At 37.8% G+C, this 20,182-nt stretch overlaps 1 protein-coding gene across 2 annotated transcripts in view; it reads left to right on the top strand.

The window, feature by feature from the left end:
* Positions 1-459: 459 nt before the first annotated feature.
* HBS1L (HBS1 like translational GTPase) overlaps positions 460-20,182 on the top strand; it is an 86,773-nt gene continuing 67,050 nt past the window's right edge. For both annotated transcript variants that reach the window (XM_068984886.1, XM_068984887.1), the window contains exons 1-4: positions 460-584; positions 6,131-6,196; positions 16,393-16,521; positions 19,298-19,492. In XM_068984886.1, the coding sequence (XP_068840987.1) occupies positions 542-584; positions 6,131-6,196; positions 16,393-16,521; positions 19,298-19,492 (433 nt within the window). In that variant the 5' untranslated portion in view covers positions 460-541. The remainder of the gene's footprint in view (positions 585-6,130; positions 6,197-16,392; positions 16,522-19,297; positions 19,493-20,182) is intronic.

Raw genomic sequence — 20,182 nt, 5'->3', positions numbered from 1 at the left:
CCGTTTTATAAGAGTCTTTTTCGTCTTTAAAATTTTAACTAATTCTTATACCAAACCTAAAGTTTGTTCACTCCTATCAGAGCCTAAATAGGCCCCAAAGATGAACGTTGGATAAAACAAGGTTCCTGCTGTTATTGAGCACACAGTCATCTTTCACTGGATTATCAGAAGCCAAATTTGGAAAATATTGGGAACTCTGGTGTAGGTGAAAGAATCCCGGGCGAAATACTCGGTTCGAAACAACAAACTATCCGTGGTGGAATTCTTCTCTTTCGAAAGTCCCGTCAATCAAGCTATCTGTGGGCGGGGCCACGCCGAAAGCCGCCCCTCCCTTGAGTTCCAGTAGTACGCACGCGTCCTCCGGGAGGCGGCTGACCCTGAGAGGTTGCCGTACTCAGATAAGACGCCGCGCATGCGCAGGGGCTGAGGCCTGCGGGGAGTCAAGATGGCGTATAGGTGTATTTCGGGCCGCAGTTGGCGTGTTACCAGTGTCTGAGCCGGTAGTTTGTAAGGGGCTGTGGCAAACGCCCTCTCCGCTGTCATGGCCCGGCATCGGAATGTCCGAGGCTATAACTACGATGAAGGTAAGTGGCAGGATCATGCCAGGACGTTATCTTCACCGTTCCAGTCGGGCTCGCAGACGGTTGGCACCACTTTCCATATGTTAGTTTCTCGTCAGTGGTGCCAGGCTGGAGTTCAGAGGAGGCTTATTTGGGGAACGTTACAGGACTTCTTAGTGCTAGCGAATGGCGTTGTTACATGCGTTGTTTTAAGTAGTGATTTTTGTCCTCTGGGATTGATTTTATTTGGGGCAGGGGAAGTGCTGCTGGGCCTCATTTGGGAAGGACATTTGAAGAGGCTGGGATTCGGTGATACTAACACACGTAAGCATTATCACCATTCCCATTGTTTTCTCCCAGGTCGGTTACATGACTTTATGTAGCTCCTCTCGACCCTTCTTTCACAAGTGCCCATGAGACTGTATTTGTAGAACCCTGATTGACTTAATGCTTATATTCAGCTGTTCTGCTGTAATTGTTAGATTTACTTGGTAAATCTTGTGTGTGTGTTCATATACACTTAGTGCAGAATCTGGCTTGAGTTAGCTAACTTATTTTCTATGCTTTTCAAATTAAATTGAAAACTTAGGAGATGGTAGAAGAAAATACGTATTAAAAAGGCCCAGAGAGTAAGCTGATCAGATTTTGACGCGTGTATTTAATTCTTGGTTGGTCATGCTCAATATAAATATACTTTAGGGGGGAAAAAGTAGCATTAGAAGAAAGGGGGCTTTGGAAAGGACATGCTGATTTTAAAAGTGAAATAAAGGGGAAAAATGTGAATGTTGTCCAGGAGTTTAAAAACGCAATTAGTTTGGGACAAACATTTCTAGGCAGTGGATAGTTACCAGCATCACCTAGCATCATATAAGCTAAAATTATAAATATGAAGGAATGCATACGAATAAAGGTCAATCACTTTGCTGAGTACAGCGTGTGAAGCATGCTTAGTATATTGGTGATCATTATTAGCATTCCCAGCAAATTATTTTAGAGCATCACTATGTTAATCATAGTGGAGGGAAGCTAATACCCTGTGCTACATTTCCAGACAGTGATCCAGTCAACCTGGCACATGTTAGGTTCCTGGGGATCACTTAAGAAGTCTTTTTAAATATTGCAGTGGATGTTAAGTATTGCCTGTGGAGCACTGTTACCTGAAAAATGACTTTAGCCTGGGAGATATTTTTGCAAATACGTTGTAAAAGACATGAATAGGCCTAATTACTACTTATTCATTTCTTTTTAACAATTTTTTTTGATTGGTGAAAAATTGCTTTACAGTGTTGTGTTGGTTTCTATCATACAACAATGCCAATCAGTCATTATATGTAAGAGACCAGTCCTGGGTGTTCATTGGAAGGACTGATGTTGAAGCTGAAACTCCAATACTTTGGCCACCTGATGTGAAGAGCTGACTCATTTGAAAAGACCCTGATGCTGGGAAAGATTGAGGGCAGGAGGAGAAGGGGACGACAGAGGATGAGATGGTTGGATGGTATCACTGACTCAATGGACATGGGTTTTGGTGAACTCCGGGAGTCGGTGATGGACAGGGAGGCCTGGCATGCTGAGGTTCATGGGATCGCAGAGTCGGACACGACTGAGCGACTGAACTGAACTGAACTGAACTGTTGTATTTTTTTCTATCGTACAACAATGCCAATCAGTTATTATATATATTCCCTCTCTCTTGAGCCTCTCTCCCTTTCCCCCATTCCACCCCTCTAGGTCATCACAGTTGTTCATTTCTTTAATAGATATTGTGTCCTCAGTCAACATCAACTGAGTGCTTAGAGAACTGTTAAAAGAGTTTTGGGGACCAACAGTAAGATGTTTGAGAGAGTCTAAAGTGGAAAATACACAAGTAGCAGATGATTTATGAAATGCTACAGAGTGTGCTTATGAAGTGCTGTGGGAGCTACTTAAGTGATTACACTGTTGAGAATGAATGGAAGGAGTTCCGCAGAACTTCTTTGTGAAGGAAGGCATCCTGAAGGAGAGGTGCTTGACTGGAGGGAGTGAGTGCCAAGTATCTTCTCACCTTAGCGACCCCAGATCACGTGGTCAGGTTGTCAGATTATTTGGAACAGTTGTTGACATCATAACCAAGCTGTTCCTATAGCATCAGAGGTTCATCCGCTTTTCTGTTTGTAAAAGTTCTACTTACTTTAAGTGTCTGGTTTATTTCTCGTCTTCCCTGTTAAGCTTTCCCTTCTCTCAGATAATTATTTAAGAATTCTCAAAAGTACTGTAACTTCATTACAGAGATTTTATGCTCCAAAACTTATTGGTTCCTCTACTTAACTTTGATTTTGTTCTTCTGTGTTATATGGGTAGTACTTTACATGACTGCCTCAGTCAGTCAGTTCAGTCACTCAGTCGTGTCCAACTCTTTGCGACCCCATGGACTGCAGCACGTCAGGCTTCCCTGTCCATTGCCAACCCCTGGAGCTTGCTCAGACTCATGTCCATCAAGTTGGTGATGCCATCCAACCATCTCATCCTTTGTCATTTCCTTCTCCTCCTGCCTTCAGTCTTTCTCAGCATCAGGGTCTTTTACAGTGAATTAGTTCTGTGAATCAGGTGGCTAAAGTGTTGGAGTTTCAGGACTGATTTCCTTTAGGATGGACTGGTTTGAGCTCCTTGCAGTCCAAGGGACTCTCAAGAGTCTTCTCCAACACCACAATTCAAAAGCATCAATTCTTCTGTGCTCAGCTTTCTTCACAGTCCAACTCTCACATCCATACATGACTACTGGAAAAACCATAGCTTTGACTAGATGGACTTGTTGGCACAGTAATGCCTCTGCTTTTTAATATGCTGTCTAGGTTGGTCATAGCTTTTCTTACAAGGAACAAGCAAGTCTTTTAATTTCATGGCTGCAGTCATCATCTGCAGTGATTTTGGAGCTGAAGAAAATAAAGTCTCTCATTGTTTCCATTGTTTTCCCATCTATTTGCCACGAAGTGATGGGACCGGATGTCCTGATCTTAGTTTTTTGAATGTTGAGTTTTAAGCCAGCTTTTTCACTCTCCTCTTTCACTTTCATCAAGAGGCTCTTTAGTTCCTCTTCACTTTCTGCCATAAGGGTGGTGTTATCTGCATATCTGAGGTTATTGATGTGTCTCCCGGCAATCTTGATTCCAGTTTGTGCTATATCCAGCCCAGCATTTCGCATGATGTACCCTGTATATAAGTTAAATAAGCAGAGTGATGATATACAGCCTTGACATACTCCTTTCCCAATTTGAAACCAGTCTGTTGTTCCATGTCCAGTTCTAACTGTTGCTTCTTGACTTGCATACAGATTTCTCAGGAGGTCTGGTATTCTCATCGCTTTGAGAATTTTCCACAGTTTGTTGTGATATACACCATCAAATGTTTTGGAATAGTCAATAAAGCAGAAATAGATGTTTTTCTGGAATTCCCTTGCTTTTTTTTATGATCCAGCATATGTTGGCACCTTGATCTCTGGTTCCTCTGCCTTCTCTCAATCCAGCATGAACATCTAGAAGTTCACTGTTCACCTACTGTTGAAGCCTGACTTGGAGAATCTTGAGCATTACTTTGCTAGCATGTGAGATGAGTGCAGTTGTATGGTAGTTTGAACATTGTTTGGCATTGCCCTTCTTTGGGATTGGAATGAAAACTGACCTTTTCCAGTCCTGTGGCCACTGCTGAGTTTTCCAAATTTGAAGGCATATTGAGTACTGCAGCACTTTAACACCATCATCTGAGGATTTGAAATAGCTCAACTGGAATTCCATCACCTCCTCTAGCTTTGTTCGTAGTGATGCTTTCTAAGGCCCACTTGACTTCATTCCAGGATGTCTGGCTCTAGGTGAGTGATACACCATCTTGATTATCTGGGTCAGGAAGATCTTTTTTGTGTGATTCTGTGTATACTTGCCACCTCTTCTTAATATCTTCTGCTTCTGTTAGGTCCATACCATTTCTGTCCTTAATTGTGCATATCTTTGGATGAAAAGTTCCCTTGGTACCTCTAACCTCTAATTTTCTTGAAGAGATCTCTGGTCTCACCCATTAATTAATAAAAATCCCAGGAAGGCAAAGCCTATACTTTATATTTACTCCAGTAGCTTGCACAGTGCTTTTTATGCAGTAAATACTCCAGAATATTGTTGAGGAAAAGAACCACTTTACAGAGATCATAGGAGAGGATTCTTTTATCTTTTGGTAATTGTAACAATTTCAGGGTCCATTTCAGTGTAAAAAAAAACTGACCCAATATAAAAAGAAATTGTTTTCTTTAATATCCAAGTTTTTTGTGACTGGCTTCTCATTTATTTGCTAATAATTTTTATTAATTCAGGATGGTGATTATTGTTTAATAATTTAATAAATTATTAATGTTGTTGAATGTTACATGTTTTTATTGAATAATAACATTTATGTAATTTTTATTTGTCATAAGTATTTGGTCTCAGCCTTTGACCATGCATTTCTTGCTGCTGCTACATGAGTACCCTCAGAAATTAGCTAACTATCCTTCAGAACTGGTTCACAGCATGATATTCCTGGGGATCTTTCCCTAGCCACGCTGCTTCCAATTCTGTTTTTGTTGTTCTTATGTGTGTTCCAGAGTCATTCTTTATCATGTGTCAAACACTTGTTATATAGCTTTGTAATCACCCGGTTTCTTGTCTGTCTTCCTCTTACATTTTAGGTTTGTAGAGATCTGGGAATGTACCTGTCACTCACTTTTGAACCCCAAATGTCTCTAATAGCCCCTGTCACAGTGTTAGTACTTGTCGAGTGACTAAATACACTTATGTAAACATATTTATGTACCTTATGGACTTTTAGTGAATAGATTGTTTGATTCATTAATTTATAATAAAGGAAGTATTAATTTATGTCAGACCTGTGTCATGTAGTTGTCTAGAGAGTCTTGCCCTGAAGGAGCTTATAGTCTCACGCAGTGAACCAGGTACGGTGCTTTGAAGACATTCAATTAGAGGAGAGTGCTAGAGAATAAAAGCAGTAGGGGAGAGGCTTGCTGCTTTACCCAGAGTGGTCAGGGAAGACTTCTACAAATGGATGATGTTTGAACTGGAACCTTAATTGGGAGAAGGAAACAGCTTTAGGAAAATCTAGGGAAAGACCATATTATAATCAGTAGGAAAAAAGACCAATTAGCTAGAGCAGAGAGGAGTTTAGGATAGCTGGGTTTTGTACATTGTGTAGCTTTACATGAAAAGAAACTGCCTTGTGCTCTGATTGTATATCCTGCATTAGTCAGTTGTATCAAAAATAAATGCTTTGCTTAGAGCAGGAACTTGGTGAGAGAAATGGATGGTTGACTTATTTCAGATTTTTGTCAATTAAAAATCTGAAAACACGTATGTCTTTTAAATATGTAAAGTCAGTAAATACCTACTTTTGATACAATTTTTGGAATTGTTTTTTGAAAAGTAGACATTGTAAGTTCCTTTAATTTAGGTGAACAGTAATTTATTTTGGAGAGAGTTCAGATGCTTCCTCATTAATAACCAAGAATAGAAAACAAACTTGTAAATATTTTATCTCTTATATTTTTATTTTAGATTTTGAAGATGATGACCTCTATGGCCAGTCTGTAGAGGATGATTATTGTATTTCGCCATCAACAGGTGAGTTTTTAAAAAAGTTGATTTTTATTATTTGAGTATTTAAAAATGTTAAGTAGGTGTTATTGTCATTCTAGAACTAGTGTGTTCCAGAAGACTATAATATGTGCCATTTAGAAAGATAATTGTTTGTTAACTTCCAGTTCAGTTAAGTCGTTCGGTCATGTCCCACTCTTTGCCGCCCCCTGAATTGCAGCACGCCAGGCCTCCCTGTCCATTACCACCTCCCGGAGTTCACTCAAATTCATGTCCATCGAGTTGGTGATACCATCCAGCCATCTCATCCCCTGTCATCCCCTTCCTCTCCTTCCCCCAATCCCTCCCAGCATCAGGGTCTTTTCCAGTGAATCAACTCCTTGCATGAGGTGGCCAAAGTATTGCAGTTTCAGCTTTAGCATCAGTCCTTCCAATGAACAGCCAGGACTGATCTCTTTTAGAATTGACTGGTTGGATCTCCTTGCAGTCCAAGGGACTCTCAAGAGTCTTTTCCAACACCACAGTTCAAAAGCATCAGTTTTTCTGTGCTCAGCTTTCTTCACAGTCCAACTCTCACATCCATACATGACCACTGGAAAAACCATAGCCTTGACTAGATGGACCTTTGTTGGTAAAGTAATGTCTCTGCTTTTTAATATGCTGTCTAGGTTGGTCATAACTTTCTTTCCGAGGAGTAAGCATCTTTTAATTTCATGGAATATGGAATGAAGCAGGGCAAAGGCTAGTAGAGTTTTGCAAAGAGAACACACTGGTCATAGCAAACACCCTCTTCCAAAAACACAGGAGAAGACTCTACACATGGACATCACCAGATGGTCAACACCGAAATCAAATTGATTATATTCTTTGCAGCCAAACATGGAGAAGCTCTATACAGTCAGCAAAAACAAAACCAGGAGCTGACTGTGGCTCAGATCATGAACCCCTTATTGCCAAATTCAGACTTAAATTGAAGAAAGTAGGGAAAACCACTAGACCATTCAGGTATGACCTAAATCAAATTCCTTGTGATTATACAGTAGAAGTGAGAAATAGATTTAAGGGACTAGATCCGATAGATAGAGTGCCTGATGAACTATGGACGGAAGTTTGTGACATTGTACAGGAGACAGAGATCAAGACCATCCCCATAGAAAAGAAATGCAGAAAAGCAAAATGGCTGTCTGGGGAGGCCTTACAAATAGCTGTGCAAAGAAGAGAAGCGAAAAGCAAAGGAAAAAGGAAAGATAAAAGCATCTGAATGCCGAGTTCCAAAGAATAGCAACGAGAGATGAGAAAGCCTTCCTCAGCAATCAATCCAAAGAAATAGAGGAAAACAACACAATGAGAAAGACTAGAGATCTCTTCAAGAAAATTAGAGATCCCAAGGGAACATTTCATGCAAAGATGGGCTTGATAAAGGACAGAAATGGTCTGGACCGAACAGAAGCAGAAGATATTAAGAAGAGGTGGCAAGAAAACACAGAAGAACTGTACAAAAAAGATCTTCATGACCAAGATAATCACGATGGTGTGATCACTCATCTAGAGCCAGACATCCTGGAATGTGAAGTCAAGTGGGCCTTAGGAAGCATCACTATGAACAAAGCTAGTGGAGGTGATGGAATTCCAGTTGAGCTATTTCAAATTCTAAAAGATGATGATGTGAAAGTGCTGCACTCAGTATGCCAGCAAATTTGGAAAATTCAGCAGTGGCCACAAGACTGGAAAAGGTCAGTTTTCATTCCAATCCCAAGGAAAGGCAATGCCAAAGAATGCTCAAACTACTGCACAATTGCACTCATCTCACATGCTAGTAAAGTAATGCTCAAAATTCTCCAAGCCAGGCTTCAGCAATGAGTGAACCATGAACTTCCAGATGTTCAAGCTGGTTTTAGAAAAGGCAGAGGAACCAGAGATCAAATTGCCAACATCCGCTGGATCATGGAAAAAGCAAGAGAGTTCCAGAAAAACATCTATTTCTGCTTTATTGATTATGCCAAAGCCTTTGACTGTGTGGATCACAATAAACTGTGGAGAATTCTGAAAGAGATGGGAATACCAGACCTCCTGACCTGCCTCTTGAGAAACCTGTATGCAGGTCAGGAAGCAACAGTTAGAACTGGATATGGAACAACAGACTGGTTACAAATAGGAAAAGGAGTATGTCAAGGCTGTATATTGTCAGCCTACTTATTTAACTTCTATGCAGAGTACAGCATGAGAAACGCTGGGCTGGAAGAAGCACGAGCTGGAATCAAGATTGCCGGGAGACACATCAATAATCTCAGATATGCAGATGACACCACCCTTATGGCAGAAAGTGAAGAGGAACTAAAAAGCCTCGTGATGAAAGTGAAAGAGGAGAGTGAAAAAGTTGGCTTAAAGCTCAACATTCAGAAAATGAAGATCATGGCATCTGGTCCCATCACTTCATGGGAATTAGATGGGGAAACAGTGGAAACAGTGTCAGACTTTATTTTTTTGGGCTCCAGAATCACTGCAGATGGTGATTGCAGCCATGAAATTAATAGACACTCCTTGGAGGGAAAGTTATGACCAACCTAAATAGCATATTGTTAACTTTAAAGGTATATAAAATAATTTCATTACTTATGAATAGAATTTAGTTTTGATTCCTTCATTTAACTTTATGCAATTTGAGGAAAACTCTTAAAACTATGGTTTTCCAGTATTCTTTGCAGTATGTAAGTAATCTAAATTGACTAAAATGATAATTTAGTCAGTAATGAAAATCTAAACTTCCAAAGACAGAAAGCAGTTAGTTTTATATCCAGGAGAATCTTGAATATTAAAACACTGAAGTTATGTATAGACTTCCCTTCATACAGTATTTTATCTACTGTAAATAAATCCAGTGCATAGTTCAAACTTGTGATTGAGCCGCAAAATGATTTAGAGTTCAAATTCCTGTAGGATTCCGCATCAGAGCTGCACTTTTTGTCTCTTGATGAAAAACTTCTTTGCAATCATATAATGAAAACATTTCCTGTGTTGGCGGCAGAGACAGTGTCTTTGATCCAGACCTTTTTCTTACTAATCCTCCTAACAGTGCATTTATCTTCAAATTTTATCCTACTCTATAAACAACTGGTTAAAATGCTCTGCTGAATTTTACTATGCCATAAAAGTGGGTCCAATTAAATATAGTTAGGAACAGCATAAATAAACTCATGGAACTCATTTTCCACAAGTTGAAGGTTTAATATAGTAATTTAAATTTCCATCAGTCTGCCTTGTCTTTAATACCTTGTAGTCTGTTGAACTGTCTTGTAAACCTTTCCCTGCTTTACGCCTCTTCATAGTTTCTGAAGACTAAATATGTCCCTTCTGACTTCTTAGAATTTCTTCTTTTTTATAGAGGCATAGGGGCCTTGGAAGTTGTCTTAGCACCCCTACTCTGCCTTACATCTTTTGTCCTGTTACTTATTACTCTGTAATGCATACCTCTTTATAGGTACTCTGCTCTTTTAGGCTGACTAATCAGAGCCCTTCCTCTCTTTCTTCGATGTTACACCGTTACCAGTCATGATTTTGTTAGGAGATAGAAATTGCACTGGTTATTTTGCCAGGGAGATTTTAATATAAAAAGTTAACTAGGTATTAGAGAACACGAAGTGCAAACCAAAATATCAAGGAGGTATTAACTTCAGGAAGCATTTATCATTTCTAGTTCCTAGGGGAGTTGGCAGACAGGGTTGGAGCTAACCTTTTAGAACCTTGTAGGGGGCTCCTTGGAGCTTGGACCTAGAGGTGTTAAAGGAAGATTCTGCCTTGTTGCTTTGCTATTGAAGTTAAGAGAAGGGACTGTTGGAGCTGGGGCTCAGACCTGAGAAGGGGAATGTTGCGTGGTTGGTACTAGTATCTCTGTAGGGACACTGGGAACCTGAGGTTCAGCCTTTTAAAGAGGGCATTCTATCCAGCAGTCTGGTCATGGTTGAAGTTGGTTCTGGGAGTTTTGGAAAAACTGATAATGATTATGATTACTGGAACAAATGATTTTGGCAAGATGAAATGTTGCTGGGGTGATGGTAACTAGAGAAGAAGCAAAAAGGAAAGGAACATGTGTGTTCCTCTTCTGGCCTAGTCTCCTTTTATTATCTCCCTGTTGGCTGATCCTAAAAGGGAAGCAGCTGTCTGAAGAAATGTGCTTTGCAGAGACTTCAACCTCAGCATCACAAAGCGAAGAAGACTGGCTTAGAAGTGGAGAGGTGGCTTAACCAGCATTTCTTTTAAGCTTATTATTCAGTGATTCAAAAATGCCATATTTTGTTGAGATTAGGGATGAAAGAAATTTCAGTTTTTCTGAGGAGCCTCACAAGCACTTGTCATTTGCAGTGTGTTAAAAAAAACCAACTCTGTGGATTAACCTTTTGGGGTGCCGACAGTTCATCATAATCAGTTGACTAGGTGCTGAAGTAGTGTCTGGTAGCACTAGTTAGTACTGTGGATGAAGTAAAGGTCATGGCATGTTCATGAGACTGATGGTAATATGGGTGTGGTAATTAGATTTGAGGTGGTTTTTTTTTTAAATATATGCAGTATAGACTGGATTAATATATGCACTTACAGACCTAAGTGGATGTACTTAGAATAGTTAGTTAGGAGACTATAATACTAATCTAGAAGAAATATCTCAGGACAGTGTTCTCAAAATGTGGTCCATGTGCTATTTGTACCACTTGAGAATTTGTTAGAAAAGTAATTCTTGGCCCCATCTCATAGTCAGTGGGGCAGAGGTACTGCTTTGAAAACTATTTGTTTAGGATAGAGGTGATAGCAGTGGATCTGGAAATAGATTCAAGAGATAATTACAGGAGCTAAAGACTACTGGACTCGGAAGTTGGTTGACTGTGACTTGCACAGGAAAGCTTCATGGAGGGAGAGACTACTGAAAAACATCTTCATATTGCAGATTAATGCATTCATTTATCTAGGGTTGTTTAACTAAATCATGCTTAATCTTGAGTAATGAGCCATCAGTACACAAGGATCAGGCATTCTGAAGATTTTGAGATTTGCTTTTGTGACCTACCTTTCTTGAGGTCATAGTTTATCCCTTATCTCTCACAGCTCTTGATATGTGTATTGTGTATGGTTCATATTCAGGACAGTCTGACTATTTGAGAGTTACTTTTGTATGCTCCAGGAAGTGAAATCGGCTTTATTAGAGCAGGAGATAGTTAAATAGTTTGGACTTTCTTCTGTGACAAACTGGTGTTTTTAACAAAAGCACATGGTTTAGGTTTTTTAAATTTTCTAAATTTTACTAAATTAAATCAGTAATATCAGATAAGACAATTAATATTCCTCTTTAGTGGTGTATTCGTCCCAGGAATTTTCAATTAAAAAAGGAATAGTTTTAGAAGGATACTTTCTGTACTTAAAGAAGCAGCTAATGTCATTCACTGAAGAAATGATTGTATTCATGGTCTAATGAATTCTGGTAATTGAATGACTTTATCAATTAATAGTAGTTTCTCTAAACTTTATCATATATTTTTAAAATAAATACAGTTTTCTTGATGGTAAGGTGATTTCTAAATGTTATAACTTTTTTTTTTCTTTAGAAAGATTGACTGAATATTGCTTTGATGCTGAATATCTAACTTCAGTTCAGTTCAGTCACTCAGTCATGTCCGACTCATTGTGACCCCATGAATTGCAGCACGCCAGGCCTCTCTGTCCATCACCAACTCCCGGAGTTCACTCAGACTCACGCCCATCGAGTCAGTGATGCCATCCAGCCATCTCATCCTCTGTCGTCCCCTTCTCCTCCTGCCCCCAATCCCTCCCAGCATCAAAGTCTTTTCCAATGAGTCAACTCTTTGCATGAGGTGTCCAAAGTACTGGAGTTTCAGCTTTAGCATTATTCCTTCCAAAGAAATCCCAGGGCTGATCTCCTTCAGAATGGACTGGTTGGATCTCCTTGCAGTCCAAGGGACTCTCAAGAGTCTTCTCCAACACCACAGTTCAAAAGTATCAATTCTTTGGCGCTCAGCTTTCTTCACAGTCCCAACACATTAGGGAGCTGCAAAAAGATAGCAAAAAAGGGATAGCAAAAAGATCCTATAAGTAGAACTTTACAGTTTTTAGTCTTGTTTCAACTAATATAATTAGAAGTGTTAAAAGATAAACTGAGACATACCAACATTTTTTTTTTCAGAGTTTATTTGAGTAAACATCAATTTGAATCAGCTCCAAATGGGAAGTGGTTAGGAGCACTCCATCAACAGAAGTTGGGGCAGGGTTTTTATAGAGAAGACATGAAGCAAAGCGAGGAAATTATTTGATTGGCTTACTGCTTAAAACACATTATTTGTGAGAGAATAATTGGCTTTTTGTGATTGGATGCTCTTAATCCTGAGGCCTTGGAATTGGTTTTCCCTTTGAAGCCAAGGCATTAGAGCCACTTCAGTCTCATGACCTCCTTGTATGATTACTTTAACAGTAGATATCCTTATTCAGTCCATTCCAACTCAGAACCTTTATTGAGCATCAGTTAACTTGTAAAGATGGAGAAAGAAATGGCACCCCACTCCAGTATTCTTGCCTAGAGAATCCCATGGATGGAGGAGCCTGGTGGGCTACAGTCCACCGGGTCGCAAAGAGTCGGAGACGACTGAGCGACTTCACTTTCACTTTCACTTTCACTTGTAAAGAAGCTTGTTAAAAATTCCCTTCAAGTGATAATATGGTGGGTAAAGAGATAGTCCTGCCTGAAGAAGGCGGGAAAGGTTTCTGGAAGGAGATGGAATTGGAACTGGTGAATTTGGGAGTAAGAGTGGCATCCTAGAGAAAGGAGCAACAGTGCTTGAGCAGCAATCTCTTAAGTGAGGCGTGTTTGGGAAGACTCACAGGTGGATGCAGTTGGAGCGCAAAGCGGGCTTGGAAAGGAAATAGCCAGATTGTGGAAGGCTGGTTTTAATTTTAGTTGTGAATGTCAGTTTATTGAAGGTTTTTGAGTTAAGGGGTCACGTTTTAGGAAATTAACTGATGACAGTGAGCAAAGTGTTTTACATTTGGATGAAAGGGGAGACTGGTAGGCTGCTTCTTACTTTCTCTGATGATACCAATCAGCTGAGTAATTGTATTATAAAACTGCAGATTCCCTGCCCCATTCTAGCACCTTTTAACCAGAATCTCCAGGGGAAGAAGCCTAGAAAGCTGTATCTTTAATGAGTGCCTCACATGAGTTTTATTTTATATTTAGGAAACAGTGTTAGGCAGTTACAGGAGTCAAGGTTTTGAATTCTCTGAATTTTTATGTTTATCAGAATACTTGAAAAATTTGCAAGTCATTATGGCGTTCAATTTTTCAGAAAGCGTTTCTGTCAAAGTTTGTGATTTAAATTTTTAGAATAGAAGAGCATTTTATATTTATCCTTTTCTCTCCATTGCTTTTATTTCAGTTTTTTTTTTTTTTTTTTTTTTGCCTTTTGACTCTCATTTCAATTTCAGAGGTCTGGATGCTTCTTTTTTCCTGGTAGCTATTGTCCCTGGGGAATTTTCCTGCCCACTCTCTTTCCCCACTCTTCAACAAATCCAGCCATCATTTACTTCTAAAACAGTGGCCACAGTATAGATTTCTGAGTTGGATTTATGTTTGGGAGAGTGTAGGAAAACCTTCCAGGAAGAATAGCTCCTTGGAGGTAGAGTGGAAGCCTGGATTTTGACAGCTTCCATTTTCTTTGTCAATATTTTCTAAGTGAAAATTGCGGATGGAAGTATCTGATTTCTTCCCTCACTTAATTTTTGATTTGTCTTAGGTTTTTCCTTACAGTTCAGAGAGCTATGAGAGGAAGTTGAGGAAAGTATATTTGTTACCTTTAGGCTAAACTGAATACAGTTTACAGCCAGGAAAGAAATTTGAAAATCATCGAGCACAAAATGGCCTGGTTTACATTTTTTAATACTACCACATTTTATTGTATCTAAAAAGCCATGGATTGTAAGACATACTGTTATTTTACATATCACTTAAAAAATCAGCTGTCAATCTAAGTTTTATGTAATACTAAGATACCACTTGATTGTAAGACATCCCTCATTCTGAGATATTTTTATGTGAAACAGTGATTATCTTAGAAAATCTGTGAAATAGGATATTTTTCCTACCATTTAAGCATGCTGACTTTATAATGGCAGTATTGTATTTTACTTGTGGAGGATGGGGGAAATGGTGATATATATACAGCATAATATATGCATTCTTGAAAAACTGCAGTCCTCAAATGTGTATACTAAAAGATAACAAAGCCTGTGGGAAAGAACAGGGTCATGACAGATCACTCAGCCTATAAAGTACTAATAAAACCAAAAATCATCTAATGAAAATACTTACATGTTTAGAAAGTTATGTTAATTTCCAAATAAAGTTACATTCAAGGAAATGTTTTTGTTAAATGTTTAAATTTAACAAAATGTTTTTTTTTACATTTAACAAAATATTTTTGATAAATGTTTACATTTTGTTACATGTTTGCAAGGTGAAAGCTTGATAAACTTGTAGGAAGAGTTGAAACTAATGAATAGTGTTGCAAAGGCAAAGTGCTGACAGGTCTTAGAGAGCCAAGCAGGAAGCGAGCACAGAACGGGACGCAGCCAAACTGAGCCAAGAGGACAAGTGTGGGGCTATCTAACTTTACAGTACAATTCCATTACAGTATAATGCTCTGTGGTTGAACTTTGTATTTGCTTTACAAAGTGTTGGGGGTGGGGAGAATCTCATGAACCAAAGCATCTTGAATGTTACACCCTCATCATTCCCCTGTTGACCATTTGGTATAAACTAGTATATGTTAAGGAAACATGCATTATAGCAGAATAGATTAAATTCTCCCAGCTGCTCTGTATTTCTCTTATTCTGTTCTTGCCTTCTTTATTGTAAGTGCTCCAGTCTTTAGTGATCAGTTAATCTTTTGTGCTTCTGTCGCACTTGTCATCTGTACTACTCATTTGGCTTTTTAAAATATGTCACTACCTTTTCTTTTTTTGCCTTCCCTGCTAATCTGTAAGGCCATTGTTGGTTTATACTATGAATAAATAGCACTTACACCATAGCTTTCCGAGTGTAGGTGTTACACTAAGCCATGGTATTTTCTATTGTCTATATACACATTATCTATAAATTCTGAATGTAGTTAGATTCCCTTACATTTATGGGTAGTGCTTTCCTGAAAACATGCCCGGAAGTCAAATGTGGGAATGCTGAGCAATAGAGATGCATGTTATGTGCTTTTCCAGAAAGCTAAATAATATAAAATCTCTGATGACACCTTCCCTTCAGAATACTGTATTGATGTTTTTATCCTTCTTAAACTTAATACTTTAATTTTATTCCTTCACAATTGTGAACACCACTCTTGAAGAATTGAGTTCAGTGGGCATCCAGTTGATGTGAAAGAGTGAACACTTTGGACATGGTTGATGCTTTTCTCCTTTGGTCACTTGTATTTTTGTGTATGATATTCAAACATATGTTATCACTTTGATATTTTGTCTTTCTTCCTCTTAATGAAATATATAATGCGCAGTTATGTGTTGAGTAATGACACTGCCACTATGCAGAGTAGCACAGACTTCTGTCTGAAAGTTAGACTCTGTATGACCTCATAGATGGCAGCCCAACAGGCTCCCCCGTCCCTGGGATTCTCCAGGCAAGAACACTGGAGTGGGTTGCCATTTCCTTCTCCAGTGCATGAAAGAGAAAAGTGAAAGTGAAGTCGCTCAGTCATGTCAGATTCTTCGCGACCCCATGGACTGCTGGAAAGTGAAACTTGAACTAGTTTGTTTTTAGTATTCTTAATTATGCAAATGAGAAAATTTGATATGAGTTTTAAAATATTTGTACCATAGAAAAGAAAATTTCGGGGAAGCTAGAGTAGTAGGCAAGCATGAGATATTAGGAAAGATAATTTTTGAGAACTGTGGAGAAAGTAAGTTCAGTGTTTATGAGACAGGAGAAAAGAATGAAGACAATTAGAAGAGATTAGCAAATGGTTAGTAAGGACATTTGGGCAGAATTTGGGGTATGATATGTTTTGTCTTAGTTTTTTTCTCTTTTCATCCATTATGACTGTGGGCAAATGACTTTAGGTAGGAGGTCAGAATCTTTAATTTTTACTTTCTATTGTTAAAAAAAAAAAAGGTTAATGGGAAATGGTTATAGCACAGCATTCTTCCATCATTTTATATTCTAGCTGCTCAGTTTATTTACTCACGACGTGACAAACCTTCAGCTGTTGAACCCGTAGAAGAATATGATTATGAAGATTTGAAAGAATTCTCCAGTTCTCTTGTGAATCATCAGCTAAGTGGAATTGATCAAGGTATAGTAAGAATTAGTCTGTTTCTTATCTGAAAATGGTTAATAATTTACTGAAATTTACCAATGTTATTTATCAGTTTTATTGTTCGTAATATTAATCATGGGTAGTAATGGTATGAACTACTATTATATCTTGTATCTTCAAGGAAAATATACATTTTGTTAATTATGTTTTGTGAAGACTATATGGTTAACTATATGGATGAAAAATTGATTGTGTGGCGGTTATTCAGTAACTGGAATTTGATTGAAATCTCCTTAGGAGAGAAACTTCCGTGATTCGTTTTCTTTCATCAGTATTTATTGCTTTATAAGCTGTATGTAGAGCTTATGGTTAGATTACAGAAGCTCATTTCCTTGCAAAATGTTAGGTTCCAAAACATTAGTGTTTATTAAAAATAATAATAAGTTCAGAGTAACACTATACAAATATCCTGATTGGTCACAGTCATGTAAATTAAATTTCAAGATAGAACTTGTAAACGGTAATGGCTTTGGTTCTGAGTTTGCTTCTTTTTAGTGCTCTTAAACATTTTAACAAAGATATTTTATATTTTGGCTTTTGTCTTTTATAAATAAATTTCAAATGTGACATAGTTTCAGACATACTGCTCCAGTCGTAGGTTGATGAATAGTGTTGTAGAACCAAAATCGCCAGGTATAAAAGTAGTGCTAACTGTTGGTGCTGAGCAGGGCTCAGCTTGTTTGCTCCTTCTCTGGAGTGTACTCTTTCTCTGGCTTTGTTTTATGAATATTTTTAAATTGAAAATTTATAACAATTTGAAAACAGGAAGGAGGGAAGTATATAAATCTGAGAGTTGATCTTTCCATAAATCGGTACAATATACGTCAGCTGCTACCCAAACCAAGAAAAATAGAGAGAAAGCACAGGCAAAATTAGAAAGCAGAAAGGGAAACAACAGAGAATTTAAAAATTTCTATATCAACTTTGCAGATACATTTGACAAGTGGGATAAAAGTTCATAGACGAACTGCTGTATAAACTCCTCCATAGTTTTTATTATATTTTCAAAGAGTGCGTAAGTTGTCATTGTAGGGGGAGAGAAGGTAGGAATAAAGTAGAAGTCTTACACTTTCTTTGCTGTGCCTCAGAATGATTAAGGAGGTATGAAATTCAGAGTTATGTTTGAGAATGAAAGTTAATCATTCCCACCTGACATATGTAAGTATTAATAATTGCATGAAAAAAATTGCATGGTAACAATAGTAGTGATTGTAACTAGCCTCTACTAATTGCTTTCTGGGTCCTGTTCTAAGTGCTGTTCATGTATTAGCATACTTAATCTTCGTGACAGCCTTATGAGATAGGCCAGCTATTGTCCTCATTTTATAGGGGAGGAAAATGAGACACCAAGTCACTTGGGGATAGTTGTACTGCTCAGTAAGTGGCATTTGGATATGAACCAACATAGCCTGACTTCATATCTCTACCCTTTGTGTATGTGTGGACAACAGTTGCTATAATTAATTAGAACAGACCATGATGCTAGCTATATACTAAGTATTCTGTTCCAGTTTTATTAATTCATGTTTTTATGAAATAGGTATAATTTTTCAAGTTTAGCATATTAGCCTAAAATTAATTTTGGACTAAAGCAAAGCAGAATTACCCAAATATTTGAAGAATTTACTTTTAATAATTAAACAAGAGCAATGGAGAAAGTATTATATACTTGGGGGAAAAAAGGATATTGCCAGTAGATTCCTTGTTCAGTATGTAAGCATGTAAAATGCATTCTGTGGACTGATTTCATGGATTAGGGAATCTGAAAACTTGAGTTTTATTTTGATTACTGCTAAACTAAGTAGTGCCATAATTTTCAGTCCTTTTTATGACTTGTAGTTTGATATATCTAAGTCATAGAGTTACTGTGAGGATTACAGAAGATGTGTGTGTGTGTGTAAAGTAAAATTGTCACCTGCTATACAAATAATAGTTAATATGTTCATGCATTTTTATTCAGTAGTCTCACATACTATTTTAAGATCTAGGGATATAAAGCCTTTGCTCTCATGGAACTTCCATTATTAATGAATATTGTTAGTAATTACTTTTTATAAAATAGTCATTAGAAAATAAACATCCTTAAAGATTTTAGTCACCCAGATTTAAATGTTTGTGTTTAAAATAAATGTTCGTTTTACTCGTTAATCTACTGGATTTCCTCATTTTTATGGCATTTTTGTATCAGGTTATCTTGTCCATTCACTAGTAAGTTAGAAATATTTTCAAAATTAACCCTTTCTACACATGTAAGAAATCATCAGTATGGACCTCATCATCCTCATTGACTGAAATAGACTTTGTGTGTGTGTGGGTACATACTCAGTTGCTTCTGTCATGTTTGACTCTGATACCTATGGACTGTAGCCTGCCATGCTTCTCTGTCCATGGGGTTTTCCAGGCAAGAATACTGGAGTGAGTTGCTATGCACTCCTCCAGGGGGTCTTCCTGACCCAGGGATCGAATCTGCGTCTCCTGCATTGCAGGCAGATTCACAATTGACACTTTTTTCAAGCGTTAATCAGTATTAACTTTGGAGACATTTATTATAGTGGTTATTGAAATTGTTCCTCTAAGCAGGGAAGCTAGGTATATTGTGGATAAAAATATCATCATTGTAATTTTTGCCAAGGCAAATTACAAGAAATGAACATCCTACTGTAATTTCAAATCCTTTGTTTCAGTTTTGAAGATTCAGGGATCCTTCATGACACTACTGAGTATACCTTTTAATTATTGCTGTCTGTTCTAGCTCGTCTTTATTCATGCCTTGATCACATGAGAGAGGTACTTGGAGATGCTGTGCCAGATGACATATTGATTGAAGCAGTTCTGAAGAACAAGTTTGATGTGCAGAAGGCTTTGTCAGTGGTTCTGGAGCAAGATAAAGTGCAGAATTTGAAAGTCAGGAGTGAGGGAGCAATATCTACAGGAAAGACAGCAAAAGGTATGCTTTTACTTGTTCTCTTTTAGTTTTACAGTTAATGCTTTAAAAGAGGCTTTGATTTTGATTGAGCTTTTAAGAAAAATGGGCAGAAATTATTATGTTACAATAATTCTTGATTGTTATCAAATGATTTTGCAGTTTGTGAATTTTTTGAGCTGATTGGCTGTCTTCTCTTCAGTCTGTTAAAGCCTATTTTTTGATCATTTCCCTGCTTATTTTTGCAACTGACAGAATATAAGGGAAATAAAATTAGATAAAAGCAAGACAAAACATTTTTTGCTTCTTGTTAGTTTCTTGAGGATGTTTTTAATTATTGGTGGTGTTTTTTTTTAACTAAAGGGTTGGGAGATGGAAATCAATAGCCAGACAATGTCAAAAAAATCCCTCCTATGCTTATAGCATTTTTTGAATATAATTTAGTTTTACTTAAATATCCTAAGTATTATAATTCTACTACTCTTTCATTTCATGGCCAGATCTTTAATTTTAAATGTTTAGAATTTGAGGTTAAATTTATAACTTAGGCTACATGAGAAAGGAACTAATTATCTTAACTGGTGTAACATCTGTCAGTAGAAGCATGATGATTTGTTAACTGGTTTGATATTTCTTATAACCTGAAGTCTAGATTTTTGCCATAGTGAAATTGTGTGCAGCCTGTTACTATGAAGTAAGGGTTGTTTTATGTAA

This window comes from Capricornis sumatraensis, chromosome 13, assembly GCF_032405125.1.
Source record: "Capricornis sumatraensis isolate serow.1 chromosome 13, serow.2, whole genome shotgun sequence".
In the NCBI taxonomy this organism is placed as follows: domain Eukaryota; kingdom Metazoa; phylum Chordata; class Mammalia; order Artiodactyla; family Bovidae; genus Capricornis; species Capricornis sumatraensis.
This window is presented reverse-complemented; position numbering and strand designations above follow the sequence as displayed.